We start from the raw sequence: 27484 nt of genomic DNA, 5'->3' as shown, positions 1-27484 counted from the left end.
TGCTTTCTCAAATCCAGGATGACTAAAACATCTTAAGTAAGTGGGGAAGGACCACAGAGATGCTCAGAGATCATTTAAGCCACAAATGGGAAGTGGGAAAACGTACCTATACCCTCTCTTTTATCACTTTGACCTTTGGGGTCAGGGACAGGTATATTACTGACACCCCACTGGCCGTTACCTGAAACCTGCCAATCACCAGCTTCTGGGAAAGCTCAGTCTAGTGCAGCAACTGTGACATATTTACCCTAGTAAAGCCACTGCTTGCTCCCCTCTAGTGCCTTTCTCTTGTGGAGATCATCTCTGGAACCTAAACCTATCCTGTTTTCAAACCTAGTAAGAGTTAAAAACAATAACAGGTCATGAGCAGGAGGCCTGATAATCATACCTCGTGCAGTCATAGGAGACTGCCCTATCATTCATAGCATGTAGGACACGAATTGCACTCTCTCCAGCGTGAACCAGCCATGAGAAGTTCTGCAGTCTCAGCCACTCTGCCTGGGTGGGAATTGTCCACTGTTGATCTCTTCTCTCCATGCCCTTTCTGTATCCTTCCCCTGCCACCTCCCAGAGGGGTGCCAAACCAACAGCTGCCTGCATGTTGATAATTTTATAATATTCCTTGGTTATAGCTGAACCCCTGTTACTGGTATGAGTTTTGAAGTGTTTGATTGAAATCTAGTTGCTTTTTTCTCTTTTTTTTTTGTTGCTGGGGAGAAGGAGGATGACTAGAACCCATATGCAGCCTGAGATATTTGTATATATATATATCCTCACGGTTGTGCACAGGCTGATAGGAAGGGCAGAGTGAAAAGGAAACATCTCTTTCTTGTTTTCCAACATTGCTTCAAAGATGCCCAACCCCCATAGTAGCAGGCAGTTCCCGAGTGGAGGGTGGGGGCAGAGGCCTCCACCAAGGCCATCAATAACCAGGTGTGAGCTACAGGTCTCTGCATAATGTGAAGCTCTCCCGTATTTCATTTCTGAACCAGGGGGCGGCTCTGCAGGATTGCTTACGGAGAGCTCTGTGTCTGGCACCTCTCTCCACAAGGCCCAGGCGCCCAGGGTCCCACCGACCTACCCAGGAATGCATTACATTATTCTCTGGTGCTGTAATTTGGCTGCAGGCTGCATCTAGGCCTCCCAGGGATGAGAAACACACTCTCCCTGCCTTCTTCCCTTGGGTTTCTGCCCTGTGACCACTGAGGGCATTTAAATAAAACCTCAGAAAGGCTGAGGGGAAAAAAATCCTTGTTATCTTTCTTATATTAAGCCATGGAGAAATCAAAGTCCTGAGTGGGTCTGAGAAGTTGGCGAAGGACTTAGTGGTTGGTGTGCTTGCTAAGGGAGGTGAGAGAAAGGGAAGAAATTACTCTCTGTAACAGGGAGGAAGAAGACGGAGGCAGTGAGTGGTCAGGAGTCAGACCTACAAGACTTTGCAGACAGACGCTCAGGGCCAGGCAATGTTTGATTCTTTTAAATAATCTGAAGTCCCTGATTTCATTTTTCTAGTATCACTCTAAGGAAGAGTATGGATTCATGCTATTATTCAAGGCCAGCAATAATACAAGTTGGCTTTTATCTGCAGGACTATGTTAAGGCTGGCATTCTTACTTTTACATAAGAGAAATTGGCTATAGGCTGTGCAGCTGAGGTACTTAATTCTTGTGCCCTCTCCAAAAGATTCTAAGATCCTTAAAGGATAATGTCTTTTAACTTAATTTGTATCCAAATAGCATTTTCTGCAATGCATTATACATAAATATTAAAAGCTAAAAGAAATGAAGACCAACAGGAAGGAGTGAAACAGAGGTGGCAGGCTAAGAGACTGCTGATCTGAGGGACAGGCCTCTATTGAGCAGAGGAGAGATGGGCAAGGGGGAGATTAGAGGCAGTGAGTGAGTAGCAGCAGAACTAAATGGGGCCCTGACTGCACCAAATAAAGTTCTTGTTTTGCTGCTTGTTCCAAATAAATTAGTTTCTGTTTGTATTAGTTTCTGTTTAGTTTCTGTTCTGCAGAGTGGATGCCAGTTGTGTAAAGCCAGTCGGAATGCAGAGGCAAGCTAAGGAATAAGAGGAAAAATTAATTGCTTGGCCATTCTTCTTTTCTGGAGCCACATAGCCTCTGTAATGGGGCTTACATGGACCTCTTTTCTCTCACTATCCACCTCACTTTTCAGACCTCTCACTCTCTGGACAGCTTGCTGTTCTCTTAACCATTTATAGGAAATTGCAAAACTTGGTCTTTATGAACTGGAACTTGGAGCCCAGGGAAAAGCACAGAGTAGTATGAGATGCCAGAAGAGGCCCGATTCCTTCCACAGGGTAAGAACCAAGAAAGAATAAGATAATAGAACACAGGTAGATTTAGCTCAGGTTGATTTCCCATGGAAGGCCTAGGCTATCATTTATGTGGTAACCTGGATAACCCTGTGAGAGCTGAAGCCAACTGGGACCTGAGAGCTCTTCCCAGTGGCCCAGCATACAAGACAGCACCCTTTTGTAATTCATTCAACTCTATTCTTGAGTTCAGACTGACTGTGAGCCCCTTACCCTTCCACTACCTTAGAGCTTTTCTCCTCTTAATCCTAGCTCAAGATGTCAGAAACTCTTCTTTTCCCCTCCCATTTCCCCCCTCCCTAATCCCACCATTGGCTCATCAGTTATCCAGTTGACTCCACTCTGCAAGGAAGACATTCCCCTGGCCTGACTCACTCAGTCCTATTTCTCCACAGGAATCCCCTCACCGCAGACCACAAGGGCCCTGACTAGTTCATGTTTTGTGTTAATGGATGTGAAACTGGAGCAAACCCCCTCACCAAAAGAAAAACCACCCTAAACTCTCCCACATGGGTCTCAGCAGGTTACACAAATATTAGTCCTATCATCCAAATAAATCTGCCCCCACGGCCCAGAGCTATAGCACCCCCATCCTCTTGCTGCCTGTGCGGAGTAAAGCTGCTCCACAAACATTGAGGACCCCAAGGGGTGCTGGAGAGGAACTCGGGAAAGTGGCCTATATTCAGAACTCCTTATGTAGGCTCCTTAATATACAGCCTGCTGTCAGTACCTTATAGTCCTGAACTGAAGATTCTGAGAGAAGTCAGGATGGGCTAGACCAGTTACAGGCTTTGGTAAGAGGGTCTATTGGCTGGAGTTTGAGGCATAATTAAAACTCAATATCTGAGATAAGTTTGTACCCTCATTTTACAGGTGAGAAGATAGAGGCTCAGAGAATTTGGGTATCTTTCTCAAAATATCAAAAATAGTAACTGGCACAGCTGAGATTTCAACCCAAGTCTGTCGTAACTGCTCTGTCTATACCACTCTGCTCCTTTAAAATATCAACAGGCAAGAGATAACCACTGTCCAAGTCACATAAAAATAGGACATCATGATTTTGGGGACTCAGTGTCCTGCCCTCTAGCTTACTAAGCCTGCTATCTCTGGAGACTCTACCACTACAAGCTTAGTTAGGCAGTGGGAGTAGCATAGAAGGAACTCCCCAATTTAAGCCAAATGTGGATTGAAGGATAATAATCACCAGGACTTGGAGAGTCACTAAATAAAGATTTGTTGAATAAATGAGGAAAGGTTGCTTTCTAAGCTGTTTACCACTTTGGCCCCAAGACCCAGCTCGCCTTCCTTCTGTAACCACTGGTTCCTGCTCCCAGCTTTAAAGGCTAGGATCCTCTCCTAAAAATTGCCAAAGCCAGAGATCTCTACCTGCCTAGTATACACTAATGCCTCATGTGGGCCTTTGAGATCAGGCTTGTTACCCTCTCCCATGCTCCGTGAGTCACATATCTTTTACTTAGTGTTTCCCAAACCTGGCTGCCCACCAGAATGATGCGTGGAAAGTTTAAAAAAGTAAAAATCCCAAGGCCTAGGCAGACCTACTAAATTACTCTTTCTTAGGAGTGTTCTACGGTATTCTAATGATCTGTTTGTTAGGCATGGCATGACACTGCATGCCACTCGGTTTGTACAGTCAGCAAGTGAGCAGAAGAGGCAGTGCTGGCTGATACAGGTGGAAAAGGAGAGATGAGAAGAGAATGTATGTTTGTATAGTTACATAATTCTTTTCTCCTACAAAACACAGCAGTTTATAAACATAAAAGCATGAGAATGGAACTTGTCCGCTATGGCTAACTCTTATCTAGCAATCCCAGGCTCTTGATAATGGAAGAATGTTTCAGCCTAAGAGTTTCTTTTGGGGTACCAGGCAGTTAGCTCACACTGACCCAGGGAAGAGATATGTGGTTTCATCTCTGTCCCATCTACCCTCAGCCAGGTAGGAAAAAAAGAAGTTCTCTCCAGGTACCCTTTCTCTCGCACACACAAGATGTGTCAGGAAGCCAATGCAAGGGAAAGGAAAAATGAACCTTGACCATGTGCTTTAGTGCAACTCATATCGCTCTGAAGACTCCTACCTTTTCCACTCTGCCTTCTAACCTCCAGAGTGGGGAGTCAGGGAGCCGCTCAGTTTTTTACATCCCCTGTCAACTCCTTCCCAGGGCTAAGAAACCAGCTAGGACACCAGAGTCCCTCTGGAGTACTTTCCAAGTCCTTAAATAGAAGCTGTAGCAGCCCAGAGTTGAGGGTGGAGGAAGGTGTGCATGCAAAGATCTTGTGCTTTTGAGTCAGGAGGTTTGAAGTGGAGGGATGAGTGAGGTATTTATATGTTCAGGTCTGATCCAGCCACTCTGCCTTCTTGGGGGCCTTGCAAGTATGGACATCCACAGTGTTTCTGCACTCCTTGCACCGCACAGCACAGCACCAGTGGAATTTGCACTCACACTGGGTGACACGGGTAACTCGAGTTGTGTCATACCCTCGACCACAGCACATGATTTCACAACCGTCTGTCCCTTTAGATGTCTTGCTACAGACTCGGCCTGCAGTGCCTAGGGAACCTGGGTTGGGGAAGAGAGAGAGTGAGAACCAAGTTACCTCTTACTTCAGCCACTCTGGGTTCCCTTACCCACATCCTCATGAGGAAACCATAAAGAATCCCTTTTCCTGAAAATACACCCACTAGCCAAAATGATCATCTCCTTACTGCCCTCTGTACCAGGCTTGTTTCTTCCCACTATCAAGGCTCCCCAAAGACCACTGACTTTTCCTGCAATGCCCTCCCTGCCAATACACATCTCCATATCCCCTTCAAAACTTAGCCTTAAAATGTCATAATTGTTAAAGCTGGGTGAAGGTTCTCTGCTTTATGTTTGAAATTTTCTATAATAAAAAGTTAAAATAAAATACTTAGCCTATAATTTACCTTTTCTAAGAAGCCTTGTTACAACTCTGATCCAGTTACCATTTGTTAGTATTTCGGTCCTTAGTTTATATTTCATTAAGTTGTACTATACAAGAAAGTAGTATAGCATGGCCATTAAAAATTTAATGCATGTGCCTGATGTCAAATTGTCTAGGATTAAAACCTAATTCTGCACTTTTTAGTTGTGTGATCTAGCAAGTTAGTTGATCTCTCTGGGCTTTAGTTTTCTTATAATAGCACCTAACTCAGCAGATAGTTATATCTATAATCTCTGATCAACTCAGGGGGCGAACTGATAAGCATTACTGGCAGGAGGCTTCTCCCTAAGGAATTTCTAAAGAATATCCCTTGCCTTACCCCTTACGGTAGGAACCCTTGAAGGGTAGGGATTGTGTTATTCCCCTTGCACAGAGGATGCTCACAACCTCATTCTGACTGATTTTTGCAAAAGAGATGCTGCCAACAGATCACAAAATCATAGAATTTTAGATGGGATGGATCCTAGAGAATATCTACTTCACCTGTTTCCCAGAGATGGGAACATAACTAGCCTGGGGGTTCAAGAAGGGTATGAATAAATTAACTGATTTCTATAGCAGTAGTCTCCACATTCCACTGAATATGGATAGAAAATGCTAGTACTTCTATATTTGTTTTTGAGCTCATCAATTTAAAATATCTACTTTGTACGTATGTTTTATAATGTACATTTTAGTACAGTGAAACATAGATATAATTCATAAGTAAATATACATACATTGGAGGCACATGTTCAGATTTTTTTTTTAATGATAGGAGTATACAAGCCAAAATGTTAAAGAGACCACTGCTCTAGAGTGTAGGCTGACTAGGTCTACTATATATGTTATCTGCCTGATTTCAAGGGCTAGGTCTTAACGTCATTCTCTTGTGCACCAGAAGCGTCTTCTACGCTCTGGAGCCAAGCAGTCCAATGTAGTAGCCACTAGCCAAATGTGGTCATTTAGATTAAGTTAATGAAAATTAAATAAATTTTAATACTTAGCTCCTCAGTCACACTAGCTATATTTCAAGTGCTGAATAATCACATGTAACTAAGTGGCTACTGTACTGGAGAGCACAGATGTAGAACATTTCTGTCATCACAGAAAGTTCAACGGGACAATACTGCTTTGGAGGGAATTCCTGGCTCCATACTCCCTTCTGGGATGACTTGTACCCTTTGAATTCCAGGCTCCACTGTGGATTTTATGAGACCTATTTTATGCCTCTGAGAACAACCAACACACATAAGACTCATCCTCCCTCCTAACTCCAAAGATCCTTCCCCAAAGGTGCATTTTAGGATGACAGCATAGGTTTACACCCTGGATGTTGTGGAATTATTTCTAGGCATTTAGAGAGTAGCCCTCTGAATTATACCATGTGGGAAGAAAACAAACTTAGTGGCAGGAAATCACCAGGAGAATCAGAAGTGCTTTCTTAACATTTTTTCTCTTAGCACCCTTCAAAGTACACGAACTACTTTCTCTGTGTCTTGGGTAGAGCCCCACCCTGTTTCTGTGCCCAGTTTTGCTCCAAGCTAATTGCTTCTCCAGGAATGACAGTGATAGGTGAAAACAAATAGTATGGAAGACAGCTAAGGGTTTTGGCTTCCCCTCACCGAGGTCCTGACTGCTGAGACTATAGAGAAGAGTCTGGGAGCCCATAACAATAACCAGGGGAAGAGCAGTTCTGTTGCATAGCAGGTTGTTCCTAGTTTAACCTATCTGAACCTGAAATATGAGCCAAGATGGTTAACTTCCACTCTTTTAGGGGAACACCACATCACCTTCCAGCATTCCTGAGAATTCCACCACAAATATATGAAACAGATTCAAGAATGATTTGCTGCTTTCTGCTGATGGTTAGCCTTTGGTAGGGATCTCCTCTCTCCTTGCTTCCCCAACTCCATTTTAGAATTTTCAGTGGCAGCACACTGGATAAGCCCTTTCAAGGTCATTCATGGTGTATTTCCTACTACCTTTCTGTCTTTAATCTCCCTTACCCAAAACCTTCACTCAGTCAGATTAATCTGCTCTCTATTCCTAGAACAGATCGTGTGCTTTCTCACCTACCACTCTACTCGTGTGTAGAGAATATCCACCTGTTCTTCTCTCTAGCTATCCAGATAATCCCCACACTTTAAGAAACAGCTTAAATTCCACATTTTCAAGTAAACTTTTCTTAATTTCTCTCTTTTGCAGTTGCATTTGTCTACCTGTTATATCTCATTTCTTTAGCTAGATTGTAAAGAGCCAAAACTTAGTCTGTATCTTATGCTTCTATATAGCCCATACATTGTTTGGTACTGAAATGGGTGATTCACTTAAACATTCACTTAGTAGTACCTACTATATCCCAGATGTTGGGAATATAAAGGAGTGATAGATGACCTCAGGCCTCAAGGAGCTCAGTGTCCTCTCCTCTCTAGGAAGCTTTGGGCCTGGAAGACTGAGGCATAAATCAACAATCTTATTACAAGTTTTTCACGTCTGACTGGCTCCTCCAACCTCCTTCCCTAACTCCCGAGACCATGATTAACTAGAGGGGCCTGCACTAAAAACCAGGGCTCCATGTCTCTACCTACTTTCCTTACTCACCTGCAGCCTTGTCCAAGACGCAGTAGTCTGGGGAGTTGTCAAAGTAGACAAGGTCAGTCCGGGTAGCACGGCGATAGCCTTGGCGGGCTGCCGTGAAGTTCGCGCCATCCTGGGTGGCCGTTACCTGCACAGCCCCATCATAGCGCCGCCGCAGGTAATCACCTGTGCGGCGGAAGTCTGAGAGTGCACGCCAGCAGGTGCGCAGAGTACAGGAGCCACTCACGCCATGGCACTTACACTCCAGCTTCAGAAACCGCCGCACAGCCTGGGAGGTGGGGAGGCAGGTAAGGAAAAGGCAGCCAGTCAGGGTACTTTATGGTCATCCCTAGGACTAAAAGCATGAGTGCCCTGAGGTCTGCTGGTCCTGGCCCTGGTTGGCTAGTGGAGCCATCGGTTGTCCTCTCCCCAGTCAGATTCCACCCATTCTTCCCAATCAAATTCAAGAACCTCTTTTTCCAGGAAACCTTCCTAGACCAACAGTGCTTTCCTTTTCATGATAGCCCATTTGAATTTTAAAGCCCCAGGATTCTGTTCATAATTATGGCACATCCTCTATTTTTCATGTGTTTTAGAGTTCAAGGGACCATGCCTTCTGCTTTTGTTGCATGTCATTTTCCAGCACAGTACTAGGCCTATAGGAAGTGCTCAAAGACCAGTGCACTGACTAGAACAAGCTTTTATCCTCCTCAGACTTTAGGAGGTGATTCTTTTTTTTTCTTAAAAAGTTATTTCCCTTCTTTTCTCCACCTTTCCCTAATTTCCATCTGTGTGAAGACTCTTTATGCTCCAGGTTGAACCTAGGCATTCCTAAGGTCCCTTGCATTTACTGCTCCTGTTCCAGGGGTTGGGGCTTTTGGAAGTAACCCAGAAGCCTTCAGTGCTTCCACCTTCACATTTACTCCATGATCATACATACTGGCCACTCCCAGCCAATATGAATGTACATGCACAGACATGAGTACTGACCGTGCGACCACAGCGATTGTTATGTAAGTTCATGAGAGCCCGTGCATCCTTAAGCCTCTTCTCCTTGGCATCCACGAAGGCTTTGGCAAAACGAACACCATAGTGGATGTTGTCACTGCATCCACCCCAGTCAAAGTCCCCACGTTGGTCATGATGTCGGCCACGGGTGTAGGGGTCACAGCTGCACACACTCAGTTCACCCTGGCTACAGGCACGAGTGATCGCATGGACCACCCCTGCTGATGAGATGGCATATACAAATGCTGCCTCCCGGCTACCTAGAGAGAGAAAGGTAGAAGTGTGTTTCTGGAAAGAGGCCCTTGTCTGTCCCCTTCTTTAGCCCACACAACCTTCAACTCTGAAACCTCTTCTCCTTTTCTTTCCCAGGGCAACCCCTGTACCTCCTTTATTCAAGGTACCCTTCCCTTCCAAGAGCATTCCCCAGTGAATCTGACCTCTTCCCCTCAGCCCTCACAACTCTCTATCCACTTCTTTGTATGTCTGACCTCTTGGGCTGACCTGTACTCCTGTTTCCTTCCAAACTCCCTGGGTCCATCCATTGAAAAGTTTCACAGTGAATCATTCCCTCCCACTGAGTGCCAACCCCGGCTTAGCAAAGCCAGCCTTAGTCCACATTCCAGGCCTTTTCAGGCCCACTCTGCTGGACAGTTCCCCTACAATAGAGACCCCAGTGCAGGGGTCATCCTATTTGAAGAGATATGCTACTTTCCCCAGCCTGCTTTCTTCCTTCCCTGCTCTTGGGGATTGATGAATCATCACTCTTGTCCCTCTGACACCTCCACATTCTCATCTCATTCCCTTTCTGCTAGTTTACTGTTTAGCTCTGCTTAGCTCTTTTGCTGAGCCAGGTCCAAGCCGCTGACTCTCCAAATATTTACATATCACCTTTCTGTTTATTCCTTGCTCCCATTATTAGAGTGTTGGGAGTGTTGGGGTGAGGGTAGTGATGGTGTTGGTAAGAACAGAGCAGCCATTTCCAGTCCTCAGCCTTACAGTGCATGGATATCCGCAGGCTGGGGGTTGGGGAGGGGAAGGAAAAGGGAGGAAGAAGGATGGAGGTACCAGGGAATGCTGTTCCTTTGACCCATCATCCCAGAACACTGGAATTTAAAGGGGCCACTGCCTACATATCTAAGGTACTGAGGGTCTGTTTCCAACTGTATCCTGGGCTCTGCCCACAATTCTTACTCTGATTATGAAGTAGTGTGCAGGAGAGGAGAGAGGGGCTCATGCCTATACTACCCACTCACCACCCCAAGCATAGTAAGAGAAGGAACTGGGGCAGGGTGGAAGAGGCCCCTACTTCTGAGCATGACACGGCCAAAGACAGTGTGGTCCCGGTCCAGGGTGGTGCAGTTCCAGCGATGGTGGCGGAACTGGTGCTGACACTCTCGGATCCATTCTCGGGCACCCTCGCCCACCGAGCGCATGATGTCTGGGTAACGCTGGCACAGCTGCCGCTGCCGGCTCACCAGACCAGGGATATTGTCACAGATCACTCGGGCCCCCAGCGCTCCAATGTACCTGCAAGGTGGAGATGGCCCTGTCAGAGCATCCTGGCTTTATTCTGCATTAGGAGGGGAAAGGTTTGGCATTCAAACCTTGAGAGGTTCCTTCCCCTTCCTCCAACCAAGGCCGATATTCCCCAAGGCCGATGGGGAGAACCGATCCTCACAAGCTCTGGAGAAATAATTAAGCAGTTGCAGAGAGAGTAATTGAGTGGTCTCTCACCATTACCAGTTCCCCAGCCAAAGGCCAAAATGACACACACTCCCAGAACACAGGCTAGGCATGTGTCACATACACAGAAGCTGTGGGCATGTCACACAAACCCCACTGCCTGTTTATTTAATAAACATTAAGAGCCTCGTGGAGGAATAAACTTAATAAAACTAGAGTCTGAGACAGCACTGTTACACCCACATGCCAGAGGCACGTCCTGTGAGGCTGGTCCATGAAGACATGGTTGGGAGAAGGATGGAGACAGGGAGGAGTCAGTGGGAAGAGATACAGTGGGCGAGTTTGAGTGACGTTTACAGCTCTCGTCAGACCCGTGTAGCTAAGAGTCCTCATTCCCAATCCCGAGGTCTTGGGAGGAAGACCCCTCACCCCAACTCTCTTCCCCACACCCTTTGTTTCAAGGTCCCATGACCCTTCTTAACTAATGAGTCTTTAAAAATCATCCTTCCCAACTTATAGGGCATAATGTCCTGGATGAATCTGCATGGCAGAGGGCTGTTTGCAGTGGGAAACCAAAGACCAAGATTAAGCAACAGGGTGACACTCCCCATATTCCAGTCCCCAATCTGCCCAATGTGAAGAATTATAAGATCAATTGGGTGAGCTAATAAAAGATAGGTGAGTTGCTAGAGTCGTTCTCAATTTTCTCAAGGAAGTAGTTTTTCTTCATTCAAACACTTTTTAGCCCTGGACTCCACCACAAGCCTCAGGAAGAACATTTCAGAGAGAGGACAGGAGTTCATCATCACCTTTTCTCCCCACAAGGCCACCAAATGAGATCTGACCCATACACCCACTTCTCACTCCCTTTCCATCTCTCCAGCACCCAGCACACACATGCCTTGATTTGCTGTGAATTCTCTATTCTCCTGTCCTAACACATCAAAGGGACGCCTTCTCTCCCCTTTTCTGAACAGGTGGGGACCATGGAGGGCAGTTGCTGCTACAGACAGAAAAGATTTGGTTTGGGCTGTGAATGAGCCTGTGGTTTGGGAAGGGCCCCAAAATGGGCCTAGAAGTGGGTGAGGAGAAGGGAGGGCAGCCAGTGGGGAGAAGGGAAAAGCTGGACTGCCCCGGGCTCTGTGTTCTCTGCAACACTCACCCCACCCCGCCCCACCAGCCCCCTGCATTTGTAAACCCAGCCCTCACCCACAGACTGGATCACCGCTGGTGATACCAACTCAAACACAAGGAGGGCTGATGTTTGCCTCTTCTGGAATTCAGCAGGGCTGATGGGGCCCATCTGTCCCAGGGAGGGGTGAGAGGGCTGGTCCACCACTAACAAATCCCATGGAATCAGCATCCCCAGCACTGTCCATCAGGGCAACAGCTTCCAGGAACAAACAAAATAAACACCCTGGGCTGGGCCAGGCCGGAAAGGGCTGCCTGACGCACAGACGGGAGTTACACCCACTGCTGCGGTGCTTTGTTTGGAGAATCAAGACGGTTGGAGTTGGAGCCCGTCCCTGTCTCACCACCATTCTGCTTCCTCAGTTCACCCCCTGAGCACTGCTCTAGGCAATGGTGTTTGTTGTTTTTTTTTTTTTTTTACTGGGGCTTGGGAAGACGGGGGTTGGATGGGAATGGGAGACCAGTAATCCAGCCCTCATGAGACAGTGTGGAGCGGGGCATGCCAAACCCTGGTAAAAAGTCCTTCCTGTGGTCTGACTTAACTCCATTCTGCTGCAGCCCACATCGGTCCTTCCTGTTACATCCTCACTGAGCGTGGGAACATCTGTTCAGTAAGACAGGAACATAATTTTCTTTACTACCACCCTTATCCCACTAAGTAGCTGCTTCAAGATTCTGCAGAGCAGGGCACTTGCCTCCTGACCTTGTGGTCAGCACCTTGCAGTCAGTGTGGGGGCCTCCAGCGAGGCAGCCTGAGGCCCAGCCCATCCCCCTCAATTCAGCGCGTGCCTACAAAATGCCTACCATGTGCCAAGCACTGAGCTCATCTTTTAGGGGCACAAAGGTATTTAAGGCATCTCCCAGCTGATGGGCTGGTAGAAGGGTGAGATGCCCCTGACTCTGTAGCTCTGTTTCCCTTCCAGAGGTTTTTACTTCCTTCCCAGCTTCCTGCTCCAGAATGCTCTCTTTACCTGCTTTTGACCAATTCATACCCCTTCCTTTGACAAAGTGATTCATGCCCTGTTCTAGCTCCTTGCTACTCAGAGTGTGGTCCCCAGAACAGCAGGGTCAGCATCTCCTGGGAATCTGTTAGAAATGCAGAGCCTCAGGCCCCATTCCAGCCCTACTGAAATGGCACTTTACCTACCTCCTCAGGTGATTAGGACATGCTGCTCTATGAAGGCAGGGAGTTTTGTCAGTTTTGTTCACTTCAGTATCCCCAGTACCTGGGACAATGTCTGGCACAAAGCAGGTACCTAATAATGATTTGGTGAAAAAAACAAAACCTGATCGCTCTGATTTATCCCCAACTCCCCTCTCCTCCTAGCTAGCCATAAGCTTCATTTCAATTATAGCTTTATTCCTTGTTGACATTGCAGATGTTTTAGGTTTGTGTCTTTTTAATGAGGCTAGGGGGTCCTTTTTTATTTACCCCCTTTCTTTTACAGTCTTTAGTGCATGTACATGGTTTAGCTCAGCCCATATAGGGCTTTGAACACAAGGATAAAACTATTATTCTCCCTAAATATCTTAATACAATATAATTTATATGACACTTTACAGTTCACAAAACATTTTTCTTCACAAAAATCCTATGAGAGAGAGAGAGAAAGATCTCCATTTTACAGGTGAAGAAACTGAGATCACAAAGATTAACAATACCCAGCTATGTCCATCAGGGCTAGTCAGAGGAGAACTGGGGTGAACCAAGGACATCTGACTCCAAAGTCCAAGCTCATTTTCAATTCCAAGCGTAAGAGAGGCACACAGTGCTTATTAACCAGGAGTAGACCAATCTGGCTCCAAAATTGGTGTGAACTTGAATTTCGTACTACGTCCCTCCTATCCTTCACTTTCTTCATGTGTGAAATGGGGATAATAATATTATCTGCCTCACTGAATTATTTTGGGGATTGTAAAAGATGATGCTTATAGGTGCTTAGCTATAGTGTCTGGAGCTTAGGAAGGGCTCATTAAATGGCAGCTGCGGTTGATAACAATAATGTTAATGTCGGGGAATTCCCCGGCAGTCCAGGTCGCTCCAGGTCTGGGAACTAAGATCCCACAAGCCCCGGGCATGGCCCAAAAAGAAAAAAAAACAATAATGTTAATGTCATGATATCACTTTGTTCCTCCTGTAAATCCACAGTCCTGCTCTTGTGATTCCCTACATCCCAGCCCCTGCAGAGTACAAAATAGTACAGGGAGGCACATGCCAGGAGACCCCTAGTTCTTGTTCTGTTTTTCATAGATTAAGAAGAGACCATCCGTTTCCTCCTTCAGTTAAAGGTCGGGAGAGGAAGGGGGTGGTTGGAGAGTAAGGGGAAGGGCTGTGAGGAAGATCAGACTGTTAGCTGGTGATAGTGATGACATTCTGCTCCTGAGCGGAACATGGACACACACAGAGTCAACAGGCATCTCTTCAGGGGGTTGTACAGAATATCAATCTTGCTGGGTTTTTTTCCTAAGAGAAAGAGAGATAATCACCTTGGGGCCTGACCTGCTTTTGGAAAGCAGCTTTCTACTTTATCCCACAAGTGACTGACCACTGAGGCAGGCATCTGGGGCCTGCAGCTATGACCCCTGTGAGGCAAGGAGACTGAAATGACCTGTGCACTCACTGCCCATCCTGGCCCTGTTGCTGCCTTCCTCCATTTCACAGGGACTGCCGAATCCCTCAGTATCACCCGCCCGCCTCCCTCCCTAGCTAGCTCTTCCACCCAGGAGTTTTTCCAAAATCTTTAATATGAACCACATGGGGGAGAGTAGTAGAGGGAGAAAGGAAAAGGAAGAAGGAGTAGCCAAGGGGACAAAATGGGGACTAGGAAGAACCCCAATTGGGTTTTTAGGAACCACTACCAGGATGCTGAAATTACCAGAGTGACTTCCTCACCTAAACACCATGTGGACCAAGACTGCCTCCCAAATTGGTAAGAAGCAATCAAGAGTCCCTAAAAGCAAACTGTCATCTGGAATGGATAAAGATGCACAGTGGTCACTTCATCCTTTCTCTACAGGGCCTCTGAAGACACAAGCCCCCAGCCAGACTGAGACCATGAAGGTAAAGGGTGGCTTTAAGCTCACTCTGAAGTTTGAAAGGCTTTTCTCCTCGTCCCCTTCCTTTTCCCTTTCTAAAGGAATGTTTCAAGCCAGATGTAAGATATGGGCCTCCCTGCTCCCCCATCCAGAACCCCCCTCCTTGCCTTCCCCAACACTGCAGAGATAAAAAAGATCCAAAGGAGAGATTTTCCTGAAACAGGAAAAACGGGGGGTGGGGTGGGGGGGGTGATGGGGATGGAGAAAGTTGCATCTTGAAATGATAGGAATCTGCAGCCCAAGCTCGCTGGCCCCTCAGCCAGCTACCCCTCACCCTTCCAGCCAAGATTCCAAATCCGGAGGAGAGAAGCCACAGGGTGCAAGGGGAAAAGAGACCACACTCTGTGGAGGAGGGGAGTATTGGGGGGAGGGGCAGAGTAAGGAAAGGAACGGGGGCACTGCATGGATAGAGAGGGGCAATAGCCCAGTCCAAGCGGCCAGTTTAATTGGGGGGTGAAGAGGAAAGACAAGAGGAAATGACAAGAGTCATTTCTCAGTCCCACTCTCCCCCTGCTCAGCCCCCAGAAGGTGGGGGAGGAGAGAGAGCAGCTCTTTCTTCTGGGAGAAAACGATGAGTGCCATCCAGAGCTTTCGTGGGGAAGGGGATCCGAAAAGAATAGATATCCAGTGGATTTTTAATTCCTTTTGCCTCATCTGCCGTCTTGTGAAGTGTCCGGACTCTTAAGGCCTGCAGGAAATCTGAGGAGAGGATCTCTTAATGCTTTGGGACTCTAGAAGCCGCTAGTTCTTGGAGGGGAAAGATGGGAGATGGGACCATCTGGGGAAGGAAGAGAAGGAAGAAGGGAGAGAGATATCAAGGTTCGAAGTGAGATCCTCAAAACAGACTGAATGTCTAAAGTATGCAAACCCAAGTGTTTTGTTTGTTTTAGTTGTGGGAGTTAATGGGGGTAGTTTTGGCCTCAATTCCATTTCTAAACCTTGCGCTGGGTGCTCCTGCCTCACCAAAGCTTTACTGCGTTATGGGGTGAGGGTAGACGAGCAAGAGGCTCGTCCGCCCTTGCCAGCTGCCCCTTTCTCCACCTCCCCCGGGTGGGGGGCCAACCTTAGGGGATCAGGAGACCCTCTTGGACGGCCACCGCGGCCCCAGATGGGCGATTGGTTCCTTGAATCCATTCTGAGAGAAACTCGTAAGGTAGCTTTTGCCCTAAGAGGATTGAGCTGAAATACAGGGGGTCTGGGAAGCCTCGATTACCGGGCGTCCTTTTTCCAAATACCCTGCGCCCTCATCACCGGACGGGGAAGGAGCGGCGCCCCCTTATCCACTCCCCGCCCCTCTGCGCCCCTCCGCTTCAGTGACAGCCCTGCACGGATCGTCTCTGACTCCGTCAAAGCGACAACCTGGTCTCCTGAGCAGCGGGTGCTGGGAGCTGTATATTCTCTGGGCGCGTCCGGCCTCTGTAACCCAGCACCTCACCCTCCCAGCCCTGAGAGCCACACTCACCACCAGGACGTGTCTACGCGGGCCGGCAGCGTCAGCAGCAGCAGCACAAGCAGAAGGCAAGCAAGACTTAGGCGGGTCGAAGCCCGAGAGCCGTCGGGGCTCGTGGGTCTAGGCGCGGGAGCGGAGACAGGGGCGCGGACGCGCCGAAAGAGGAGCTGCGCGGCTTCCTCCGCACCACCCGGCCTCAGCATAGCTCCCCGAAAACTCCCGCCACGCGGCCCGGAGGGGCGTGGACGGGGCACCGGCTGAGGGTAGTCAGGCTGCTCCCACTTCACCCCCCTGGGGGGCCATAAGTCTCTCCGGCGGCTGGGGACCTAAGGGCACCTAGAATCCAGAAGCCGGGGCGCCAGGTCCCGGAGAGGGGCGCAGGGAGCGGTGTCTGGAAGCCTACGACGCCGCGCCGAGCTCGGGATCTGGGGCACGCTGCCTGGGCTGAGATGCGGTGTCACGGGGTCGGCGGCGCGGAGTGGGGCTGCGGACAGAGTGTGCCGACAGCTCCTCCGGCCGCGGGCTCTCATTGGACGGCGCGGGGCGGGGCCGAGGCCAGGGACACGCGCGGCCCTCAGGACGGCTCCGCCCGCGCCAGCCCTGGGCGCCCCGCAGCGCCCTAGGTGTGGCGGCCGCCTCCGCCCCTCGGAGCCCCTAGCACCGCGCCGCGCCCCCACCTGCTCGGGCGGGACGCGACGGGGCGCTGCGGCGCCCTTCGGCGCCCGGAGCGCCCAGTCCCTGCCCACGCCGCGCCACCGGGTCCTAGCGCCCTTCATTCGGCAACCCCAACCTCCGTGGGTGATGGCCTGGAGGGCCGAGTGAGGGGGGCTGCAGACACTTTCCCCTGTCACCTAACCTACACTGACACTGAAGTGAGCCACAGAGGACTCAGTCATTTCCTCGGGTTCTCTCTCCGTTCTTGCGCTTCTGTGAAATGGGTAGAATCTCTGCCACGGGGAGTTGCGGGAGAATCTTAACTCCCTTTCCAGCGCTGCCAACGGGGGGCGCCACGGGCAGCAGACTTCAGGTAGGGGCTTCTCTCATCTACGGCTCGCTGCCCCTGGTTCCTCCGACCCGCTGCCCACCGCATTCCCCACCCCCCACCCCCAGGCCCCCGCACACAATGTTTATAGACATAATAGCTCTCGCCCGCCTGCCCGGACCCGACGCTTCCCTCCGGCCTGTGGACCGGGAATCGATGGCCAAAGCGGAGCGGCACACCTGAGGACCCGACGCGGACTCCCCGCCCTTGGCCGCCCGGGCTCGGCAGAGCCTACTCTCTCCCAGCTTTCCCGATGCTTCGGTCCCCCACCCCTTCGGGCGGGGCTGCGAGTACGAAAGAATCAGAAACAGCTGGGCAGCTTTCCCGAACCAGAGGCCAGGGTGGGGGTCCTGCTGAGAGAGTGGAAGCCCCGGAGCCATTTCTCTCCTTCGCCTTTCCACCCTTCCTCTTTCCCACTGCTCCCTTCCCTCCCTCCGCCAGCGCCCCAACCGCCTGGGGGCGTGGTAAATTGGGAAGGGGTGGGGAGGTTCTGACTGTAGAAATTGACTCCCCTCTTCCGTCCGCACTTCCCAGGCCTGCAGGTAGAGCTTCTGGAGGCAGGGTGGCCCTTACTGAGACCTAAAAATTCTTTTAGGTCTGGATCTTCTAACTTCCAGAGTCCGCCTGGGGTCCGGCCCCAACCGCTTCTCCAGACTCAGTTTCTCTTGCCTAGCCTCTCATTCCCAGGTGTCTTTCGTGCCTCTCCCCGTGATTTATCTATACTATAAAGCCCTGGTGTAAACAACGCCCTGGAAACTGCCCAGCCCCTTCAGCCCAAGACATTGTCAGTTCTTGGGGGTGGGGGTCGCTGTTAGAGACTCCGGAGTGTGAGCGACAGGGCGCAGCTCGCCGCAGACGTCCCCGAGGCAGATGTGAGGGAGAAGGGCTGAGAGAGACCTTTATCCCCTCTCCACATCTCCCACCCCTTTATCTCACTTTCTGTAGCAGGGGGCGAAGTGAATTCATTCATTCAACAAATATTTATTCCCTACTATGTTACAGACTGTGCTAGGCACATTAGTGAACAAAGCAAAATGAACAATTTCTGCCTGTGTGGAGTTTAACTTATATTGGGAGAAGATAGACAATAAACAGTAAACATCATAGGTAAAACATATAGCATATTAGAAAGTGATAAGTACAGGTGGGAAACAATGGAGTTGTAACTAGGATGATCAGGGTAGGCCCCATTAAGGACATTCAAGCAAAGACTTGAAGGAAGCGAGAGAACAAGCCAGGTAGATTCTTGGTGAAGACGATGCCAAGCAGAGGGAACAGCCAGGACAGAGGCCCTCAGTTGGGAGTGGGCTGGTGTGCAGAGTGAGCTAGGGAGGAGGAGAGGAGTCCAGATAGGTAACAGCGGTAGTCTAGGTCATGCAGGAGAGAAGGTGCCCACCCTTGGGGGGGGCTAGAAAATGAGGGCTGGATTGGAGTTGGATGGGAATGAGTGAGGGGCAAATACAGAGGCCAGGCAGGGTCCACATGCTGGCCATATCCTCCCTGCCAACTTTCCCCTTCCCCTCCCCTTCTCTCTGTCTGGGAGGCTCCGGTTGGCCCTTCCATTTGCTTAAAAGAAGCAGACTCTATACTGAGCTTCCCTGAGAGGGGCAGGTGAAAGAGGAATGGGCCCAGGCTCATTCCTCACCAAGCCCCTTTCCTGGGACCATTCTGTCACCTCCTCCCAGCCCAGTCCCACCCTGATGCTGGGCAGCAGTCTATAAGCTCTGCAAGCTCTGGCAGCCTCTCTCAGACTCCCCTGTGTGTGCAGGCCTGGGTGTGACTCTGGCCCTGTGTTTATTCCTACATCTGGGCCTGAGGTTGCAGGGTGGGGAGCTAGAGATGATCACATCAGCCCTAACCTTGGGTGGACTCGCCCACATGGGCCCCAAACTCACTTATGAGGCCCCTTGTTTGGCTTCAGCTGTCTTCATAGTCAAGTGGGACGGTGTCTTGGCATAACATAGATGCTCAACTATTAAAGCATGTTGCTGAGCTAAGGGGGCCCCCAGAAACATCAGCAGATCCAGGAGGGAGGGAAGTGGGTGAGGGAACAAGACTTTTTCCCAATGCTTCCAGGCTACGTCCGCCCTAGAGTGGACAACCCAGGATGGCGCTCTGCTCCTTCTTCCCCTCCCCTCTGAGCCCCCAGCTGCACAGGAGGAAGCCCAGGCTGCAGGAGCCAGCTGACTGCAAGAGCTGCACTCAACCACTTAACTAGAGAACAAATACGGAGCCAGAGAAGAGGTTTTCTGGGATCTGCCACTTTGGACTTCAAATCTCAAAATAAACTTCCAGTCTCAGGGTCCTTAGACTCTACTGGAGAGCTCGGCTCCTCACGCAAGGGCCTGCTGTGGGGCTTCCAAGCAGAAGGTCAAGGCCAGAGGCTCAGGCTTAGCGCCTGACCTGCTTCTCCCTCCCATCCCCCACCCCTACTCCACCCGAAATGGGAGCTGGGGGAGGAGTCACGGACTTGGGAGTCAAGTTCTGGTCTGAAGGACCCTGCCTGGAGTCAGGTCACTTACCACGGTCCTGCTGTGTGCCAGCGCTGGCCAGGGCATCCTAAATGACACAGAAGGAGTGAAAGGGTCTTACCCCCAAGGCATTTTCATGCAAATACAATAAAGCCATCTGAGAGCTGGGATGATAGGCTTTGCTATTTGCTGCAGACCTCCCCTTCACCCAGGCCTCTAGACTCCCTGGGGCCGCCAGCAGGACAACTTCCACCCAGCCATCAGAGGCACACCTTCCTCCTCCCTCAAGGTGAACCAGCCTCCTGCCCTCTCAAAAGTGGGTGCCCCAAAGAAAAGGGTCTCCCTCACCCCTTTACCTCACTTCATGCTCTGCTCCCCCATGGGCCCACTCAGAGCTAAGATTCATCTTTTTTCACTCTATTCTCAGCTGTGTGTGGCTGAATGATTTTGAATTTTTACTGGCCCTTGGATGGGAGTGGAGATGAGCTAAGGGGAGCTTGGGTGTGAGTAAACAGCTCTTACTCCACCCGGGTCTACCCCCCCCTTATAGGCCCCCCTTCCCTAGGCCCCTTTGGCGATGACCTTCTCTCTTTCCCGGTGGGTGGGAGGTGGTGTGGATGGTAACGAGCAGAGAGAAAGGCCGAGAAGGGGCTGGGGGGAGGTTTGGATAGGAGTCAAGGAATTCCTGAGCCTGCTGCTTGCACAAGGGGCCCTGAGACGCCTTTCCTGAGATTTCTTTGCAAACCTAGAAAAGTCTCATTTGAAATGGGGCCAGGTTCACCCAGGCCCCTAGTGCCCCCCGCTCCTGTTTCTTCCTCTCCAGCCACCCCAGGCAGGTGTCTGGGGAAGAGTAGGGAGATTGGGAAGAACCCAGGGGCTTTTAAGTCGTGTGGGGTGGGGATCTATGCTTTGTACACAGCCTGACCCGGCCTCTCCTTGGTATTTATGAGCTCCCAGGCGAGGTATGGAACGTGTCTCAAAGAGGCCAGGCCAAGAGGGCTTTGGAGGAAGGAGCATCCAGCCCCAAACCAGGGAAGGGGGCTTGGTGGGGCAGGGCTAGAGATAGAGACCCTCTTCTTCCCAGCCAGTGCCCAAACAGGGGAGTAGACTGCTCCCCTATGGGGCCTGGAGAAAGGAAAAGAGAGAGCTAAGGGAGAAGTGGGAAGAGGAGGCCTGGGGAGGCGGGACCGTAGAGGCGGGGCCTGGGGGTCTGGAGCCTTTTTAGCACTTTGGCTGTAATCAGACTGGAGCCAGGCGGTGGGCGGGCTGACAGCCATCCTGGGCGGGTGGCCCAGGTTCTGTGTGAGGCCAGTGGGTGTGCTGCTGGGATCCTGGGTGGTCACTGACCAGCCTAACCCCAAGGGAGGGTGGTCCCACGTTGCCCCCAGCCCCCCCTCACAATCTGCCTATGTCAGATAGGCTACACACTGAGCTCTCTTTCTCTCCCCACCACCTGTTTTGGGCCCCAGAACAATCTGGAAGTGAGATTTGCTTCCAGTGGAACAATCTGCAGAGCCCACTATCTGCCTCCCTCCCACTCTGCCTTCCTTGGTTCACTCTGTCTCTCTCTCTTCCGTGTCTCCATCTCTCTGGGTCTGTCTCTGTCTCATATTTCTGTCATTCCGTGTCTATTCCTCTTGGTGTTTGTCTTTCTGTCTTCATTTGTCTCTCTGTGTGTCTGTATCTGACAGCCTTTCCTCCTCTGTTGGAACCTCTGTCTCTCAATCTCTGTCACTCCTTGTCTCTTGATGTGTATCTCTGTCTCTCCATCTTTCTCTCTATGAATCTCACTCCATCTCTCTTTCCATGTCTTTTCTGACTGTGTGTGTGTGTGTTCCTCTCTATATTTTTCCCGGTGTGTATCTTTGTTTCTCTTTGTGTCTGTTTCTCTTTCTCTTTCCCTCTGTCTCACACCTTCTTCTGCAGTCCCTCCAACACAGTACAAAGTGCATTGGACTGAAAGAAATCAGAGTTTTTTCTCCCCAGCTCAACCACACATGATTTGCATGACTCTGTAAGTCACTTTCCCACTCCTGGCCTCAGTTTCCTCGCTGGTGAAACAAGTAAGGTGGGTATCTACTTCCCTCGGTCAGGGCCTCTTTCTGTCTTTATCTCTTTTTTCTTGCAGCATAGTCCATCCCATCTTCTGAGGGTTCTGCTTCTCTGCTCTCTAAATTTCACCCTGAAGTTAGGACTCCAGCCTCCTTCAGACTTCAGTGGGAAGGAGTCTCGGATACTGTCAGCCAGCAGGCCCCAAAAGGAGGACCCCCCTCACTCCTTTACCCTCTTAAACATCAGGGTAGACAAGGTCCCTTTCTGGGGCCATGTCTGGGATACAAACCAGATTAGCTCATCTCTCTAATCCTCTTTGTGCTGGGGCCTCTGCCAGGCAGGGACACCCACAGAGCAAGCAGAGCAAGAGGGGTGTGTGTGCGTGGTGTGTGTGTGTGTGTGTGTGCAGATTCTTGGAGAAGGCAGGACCAAGGTTCTCCTCCCTCTGTTACCCCCTCCTGCCCGAAAGCCCAAATCAAGCCCTCACTATATAAGAAACCTCATCACGCTTGAACCAAATCAGGGTTTTCATAATCCCAGTCTGTTCCTCCCCCTTCCCCCACCCCCGTCCACTTTTCTACAGCTTCTCTAGGGCTGGAGAAATCATTCCAGCCAGCCCCCTGTTCCCGAACAGCCCAGAAGCAACCCCTTCTCCATGCATATCTTCTTCTCCAGATTTTCAGAGAAGGGTCTTTCCATCCCTTCCGGTAAAGCCTTAGTGTCAGGCAGGGAGCAGGGATATGGGGGAGGAGGGGAGAGCAAGCAGGCAGTCCCTGGATTTCACACTTCAAGTTAGAGGCCTTCAAGTTGGAGAGGTCTTTATTGGCTGATAAGATCAAAGCATTCCCTCTGCCAGATCATTACCTTATTTTCGAGGCAATTGTAGAACTTATTGTATCAATTAGTCTGGTCTCCAGCTGCAGCCGTTTATCTCTGTCTATCCTTGTGCGCTTGCAGAAGAAAGGCCCAGCCCAGCCAGCCCGGCCAGCGAGGGGAGGGTGGGGAGCTGTCCGTCTGCTTTCAGCGGGGATTGGGCAGGTAGAGGGCATAGGGGGTGCGCTTCTGAAGTTTGGAGATCCCGCCAGCTCCTCCTTGCGCACCCCGCCACTGCCGCAGGAGCGCTCTTTTCCACTGGCGCCACACCTACACGCCCGTTGTGCCCCAGGAGGGCGAGCCTACAGAGCCTGGTGCGGGGAGGAGACCCATCAGGCCAGGCCAAGGCGCGGGCTCCGCGTAGGAAAACTCAGCCTGAGCCAAGATGCCTGCTCCTTCCTGACTCTCTGGTGGGTGACTCACTCCGTGGGACGTGCGCCCCGCAGTGGCGTTTCCTAGAAAGGCATGGCAGCGTGAGCGTCGAAAACCTTACGAGGGAGTGGGTGGCACGGAGAAGTGGATGTCCCCATGGGTGCGGGGAGTGTGGCCTGCTTTGCTTCTGCCCTGTCTTCAGCCTCTTCCTGCAGAAGAACCACGCCCACACCTGGTGTTGGGGTCAGGTGGGAGTCCGTTAGAGCAGAGTTTCTGAAACTTCCGGGGTCTCAGTATCCCTTTACACTAAAAAATTATCAAGGACCCCAAAGAGCTTTTATTTAGGGGCTTCCCTGGTGGCGTAGTGGTTGAGAGTCCGCCTGCCAATGCAGCGGACATGGGTTCGTGCCCCAGTCCTGGAAGATCCTACACGCCGCGGAGCGGCTGGGCCCGTGAGCCATGGGCGCTGAGCCTGCGCGTCCGGAGCCTGTGCTCCGCAACGGGAGAGGCCCGCGTACCGCAAAAAAAAAAAAAAAGCTTTTATTCATATGGGTTATATCTATCCATGTTGAAAATTAGAACGAACGGCAAGAGCCAAAGTGAAATTGCTCCCAGTGGCCAAAGCTGGACAATTTGAGCAACAAAATAGTTTTGGATTATAACCCAAAGTATAGTGTAAATGTGCTTGAGTCCATACTGATATAAATAAATGATTGAGTAAATAAATATATGGGGAGAAGAGACAGATCTCCCATACAGAACAATTCCAAATAATTTACTTCGCCCTTGAGGAGGTGGAGTCTAACTCCCCATTCCTTAGGTGAGGGCTGCAGGTTGTGACTTCCAGAGTACAAAACAGAAAAGTGTGAGGGGGAGAGGGGAGTAACTTTACAGTGGAGAAACCTGACAAACCTCTGTCAGAGGATCAAGGTGAGCATCAACAGTGATAAGTCGTGTTGTTAGTGTGTACACTTGATACGATGTGATGAAAATGACACCACCGGGCTTCCCTGGTGGCGCAGTGGTTGGGGGTCTGCCTGCCGGTGCAGGGGACACGGGTTCGTGCCCTGGTCCGGGAGGATCCCGCATGCCGCGGAGCGGCTGGGCCCGTGAGCCATGGCCGCTGAGCCTGTGCGTCCGGAGCCTGTGCTCCGCAACGGGAGAGGCCGCAGCCGTGAGAGGCCCGCGTACCACAAAAAAAAAAAAAAGAAAGAAAATGACACCACCTCTGTGGTTTTCCTCCCCATAACCCAAGTCTAACTATAAGAAAAACATCAGACCAATTCTATCAGAGGGAAATTCTACAAAATACCTGACTAGTAATCACTCCACAAGACTGTCAAGGTCATTCAAAACCAAGGAAAGTCTGAGAAACTGTCACGGCCAAGAGGCACCTAAGGAGTCATGACAACTAAATGTAATGTTGTATCCTGGATGGGATCCTGGAAAAGATAAAGAACACTAGGGGGAAAGTGAGGAGATCTGAATAACATATGGATTTTATTAAATAATAATAATGTCAATATTGGTTCATTAATTTTGGCAAATGCACCACACATTTGTAATGAAAGTAAGATGTTAAAAATAGGGGAAACTGGGTGTCAGGTACCTGGGCACTCTCTGTACTATCTGTGTAATTTTTCTGTAAATCTAAAACTGTTCTAAAAATTAAAATTTGTTTTAAAAGATTAAAATCTTTAAAAATATTTAGATATTTTAATTAATTTAAAATTAACAATAGTAGGGAATTCCCTGGTGGTACAGTGGTTAAGAAGCCGCCTTCCAATGCAGGCAACGCGGGTTCAATCCCAGGTGGGGGAACTAAGATCCCACATGCTGCAACAAAGATCCTGTGTGCTGCAACTAAGACCCGAAGCAGCCAAATAAATAAATGAATAAATATTAAAAAAATAAAATTAACAATAATAAACTCAATACTTGCTAAAATTAATGTCATGTTCTATGAAAAATAACTGTAATTTCCAAAAAACAAAAACAGTGAGAAGAATGGCATTATGTAACATTTTTGCAAATATCTTTAATGTCTGGCTTAATAGCAGGATTCTCATATTTGTTTCTACATTCAACCTGTTGTGATATTGCATGTCTTATAGCTCTGGAAAACTCCACTCTATACTTAAGAGGGAATGAGTGTGAGAAGGTCAAATGACATCTTAGTATTATTATGAACCTTTTTGAGAACTGCTGCCTTAGCGATCTCATCCATTACTGTGATTCTAGATTCCCAATTAGAAATCCCTAGCTTTGAAACATCTCTACTGAGTTCTCTGGTCATGTTTGTCATCATACCCTTGCCTTCCCCCCACCCCCAATCATCTACGCTTTCAACATTTCCCAGTCCGTGTCAGCATGATCATCATTCCGCAAGTCACAGTAGCTCTGTGAAGTTAATGTGCAAAGTTCTGTGCTTCCTTCCTGTGGTGCAAAATCATTTAGTAATGGGAGAGTTGCCTGTCTTATTTTTCGTAAACAGCTGGGAAGTGTCACAAACCCTAAAATATCAAATGCATAATAAATGATTGTTGGATGACTATAGACAATTCCGGAATCAGAGCTCTTTCTGATGAAATCTCCCTCTTGCCCCTGCATATCAGCCTGAGTTTCTACTGTGAATAAGTCTGTGATTTAGTAAGTTTGATATTTGCTTTGCTTTAGCAAAGATTAATTTCTCTCATTGCCATAGCCAGGTAAACCCAATTTGGCCAAGAGATACACATTTAGGGCAGCTTCCTGACTTTAGAAATTAGGTTTGGGGGCTTCCCTAGTGGTGCAGTGGTTAAGAATCCACCTGCCAATGCAGGGGACACTGGTTCGAGCCCTGGTCCGGGAAGCCCCCACGTGCTGCAGAGCAACTAAGCCCGTGCGCCATGACTACTGAGCCTGCGCTCTAGAGCCCGTGAGCCACAACTACTGAGCCCGTGTGCCTAAAGCCTGTTCTCTGCAACAAGAGAAGCCACTGCAATGAGAAGCCTGCGCTCTGCAATGAAGACCCAACACAGCCATAAATAAATAAATAAATAAATAAATAAATAAATAAATAAATAAATAAATAAATAAAAGAACTTAGGTTTGGGGCTTTCAGTTTCAGTAGAGATGTTTCCATCCACAGAATGCTACTCACAAACCACAAGGGCTGCTATCCTGTCAACCAAATAATGAACATTGTTGGTCCACTCTGGGCAAGTAGCTCTTGGAGCTTCAGTCTCCCAAGTGATCCAGATACCACTGTCATTTTCTGAGTCATCTTGTATACTTTTGTGCCTCATCTTTTATTATGTCAGTTTTTTTTCAAAGTCTCTCCCATCTGCTATTCTGTTCCCAGAGACAGTACCCTCAAGCAGTCCTTAGACTCTCATACCTGAGCTATCAAAGAAACCCCCACTGGATCTGCTCAGCCTGCAGTCAGACTCTTTTCCCCAAATGTCTGGCTTTATTATTTTATTTTATTTATTTATTTATTTATTTATTTATTTATTGGCTGCGTTGGGTCTTCATTGCTGCACATAGGCTTTCTCTAGTTGTGTCAAGCGGGACCTACTTTTTGTTGCAGTGGGCGGGCTTCTCATTGCGGTGGCTTCTCGTCACAGAGCACAGGCTCTAGCTGCGTGGGCTTCAGTAGTTGTGGCACGTGGGCTCAGTAGTTGTGGCTCGCGGGCTCTAGAGCGCAGGCTCAGTGGTTGTGGCACATGGGCTTAGTTGCTCCTCGGCATGTGGGATCTTCCTGGACCAGGGCACTAACCCATGTCCCCTGCATTGGCAGGAGGATTCTTAACCACTGCGCCACCAGGGAAGTCCCCCAAATGTCTGCCTTTATTACACTGCTCCATCATTAAAAACCTTCAATAATTCCGCACTGCCTGAATAATGACACAGAAACTCCTTAGCCTGTAATCCAAGCCCTAAAACAATCAGGCTTCGCTTAACAATTTTGTCTGTCACCCTCCTGTAAAGATTCTGCTTCACCTAGAAAGGCATTCATTCTGTGGGGTTTTTTAAATTGAGTTATACTTGATGAATAAAATTGCATATATTTAAAGTGTAAAACATAATGATTTGATATACGTACACATTATGAAATGATTCCCACAATTAAGTTAATTAACACTTCCATCATCTCATACAGTTACTTTTTTTTTTGGCAAGAATGCTTAAGATCTACTTTCTCAGCAAATTTCAAGTATACATTACAGTATTATTAACTATCTTCACCATGCTGAAATTAGACCCTCCAAATTTATTCATGTTATAACTGACAGTTTGTACCCTTGACCAAACTTTTCCCATTTCCCCCACCCACCAGCCCCTGGTAACCACCATTCTACTCTCTGTTTCTATAAGTTTGACTTT

At 49.2% G+C, this 27484-nt stretch overlaps 1 protein-coding gene across 1 annotated transcript; it reads right to left on the bottom strand.

The window, feature by feature from the left end:
- Positions 1–4686: 4686 nt before the first annotated feature.
- WNT2B (Wnt family member 2B) lies at positions 4687–16509 on the bottom strand. The gene is made up of 5 exons (XM_060086523.1): positions 16319–16509; positions 10193–10413; positions 8869–9146; positions 7903–8167; positions 4687–4916 (listed from the first exon to the last, which is right to left on the bottom strand). Exons 1-5 carry the CDS (start codon positions 16507–16509, stop codon positions 4687–4689), a joined length of 1185 nt encoding a protein of 394 aa, XP_059942506.1.
- Between the last annotated feature and the right edge of the window lie 10975 nt (positions 16510–27484).

Source organism: Mesoplodon densirostris, chromosome 2 (genome assembly GCF_025265405.1).
Source record: "Mesoplodon densirostris isolate mMesDen1 chromosome 2, mMesDen1 primary haplotype, whole genome shotgun sequence".
Taxonomy (NCBI): domain Eukaryota; kingdom Metazoa; phylum Chordata; class Mammalia; order Artiodactyla; family Ziphiidae; genus Mesoplodon; species Mesoplodon densirostris.
Note: the sequence above shows the minus strand (reverse complement) of the source record. Positions and strands in the feature narration are given on the sequence as shown.

What these genes read in the sequence shown, in the direction of transcription:
- WNT2B (XM_060086523.1), bottom strand. Translation starts at nt 16,509, where the DNA reads ATGCTGAGGCCGGGTGGTGCGGAGGAAGCCGCGCAGCTCCTCTTTCGG. An exon ending in TGGCCGTGTCATGCTCAGAA is followed by an intron (nt 9,147 to 10,192) that starts GTAGGGGCCTCT and finishes TTCTCTCTCTAG; the next exon opens with GTAGCCGGGAGGCAGCATTT. An exon ending in ACAATCGCTGTGGTCGCACG is followed by an intron (nt 8,168 to 8,868) that starts GTCAGTACTCAT and finishes CCCACCTCCCAG; the next exon opens with GCTGTGCGGCGGTTTCTGAA.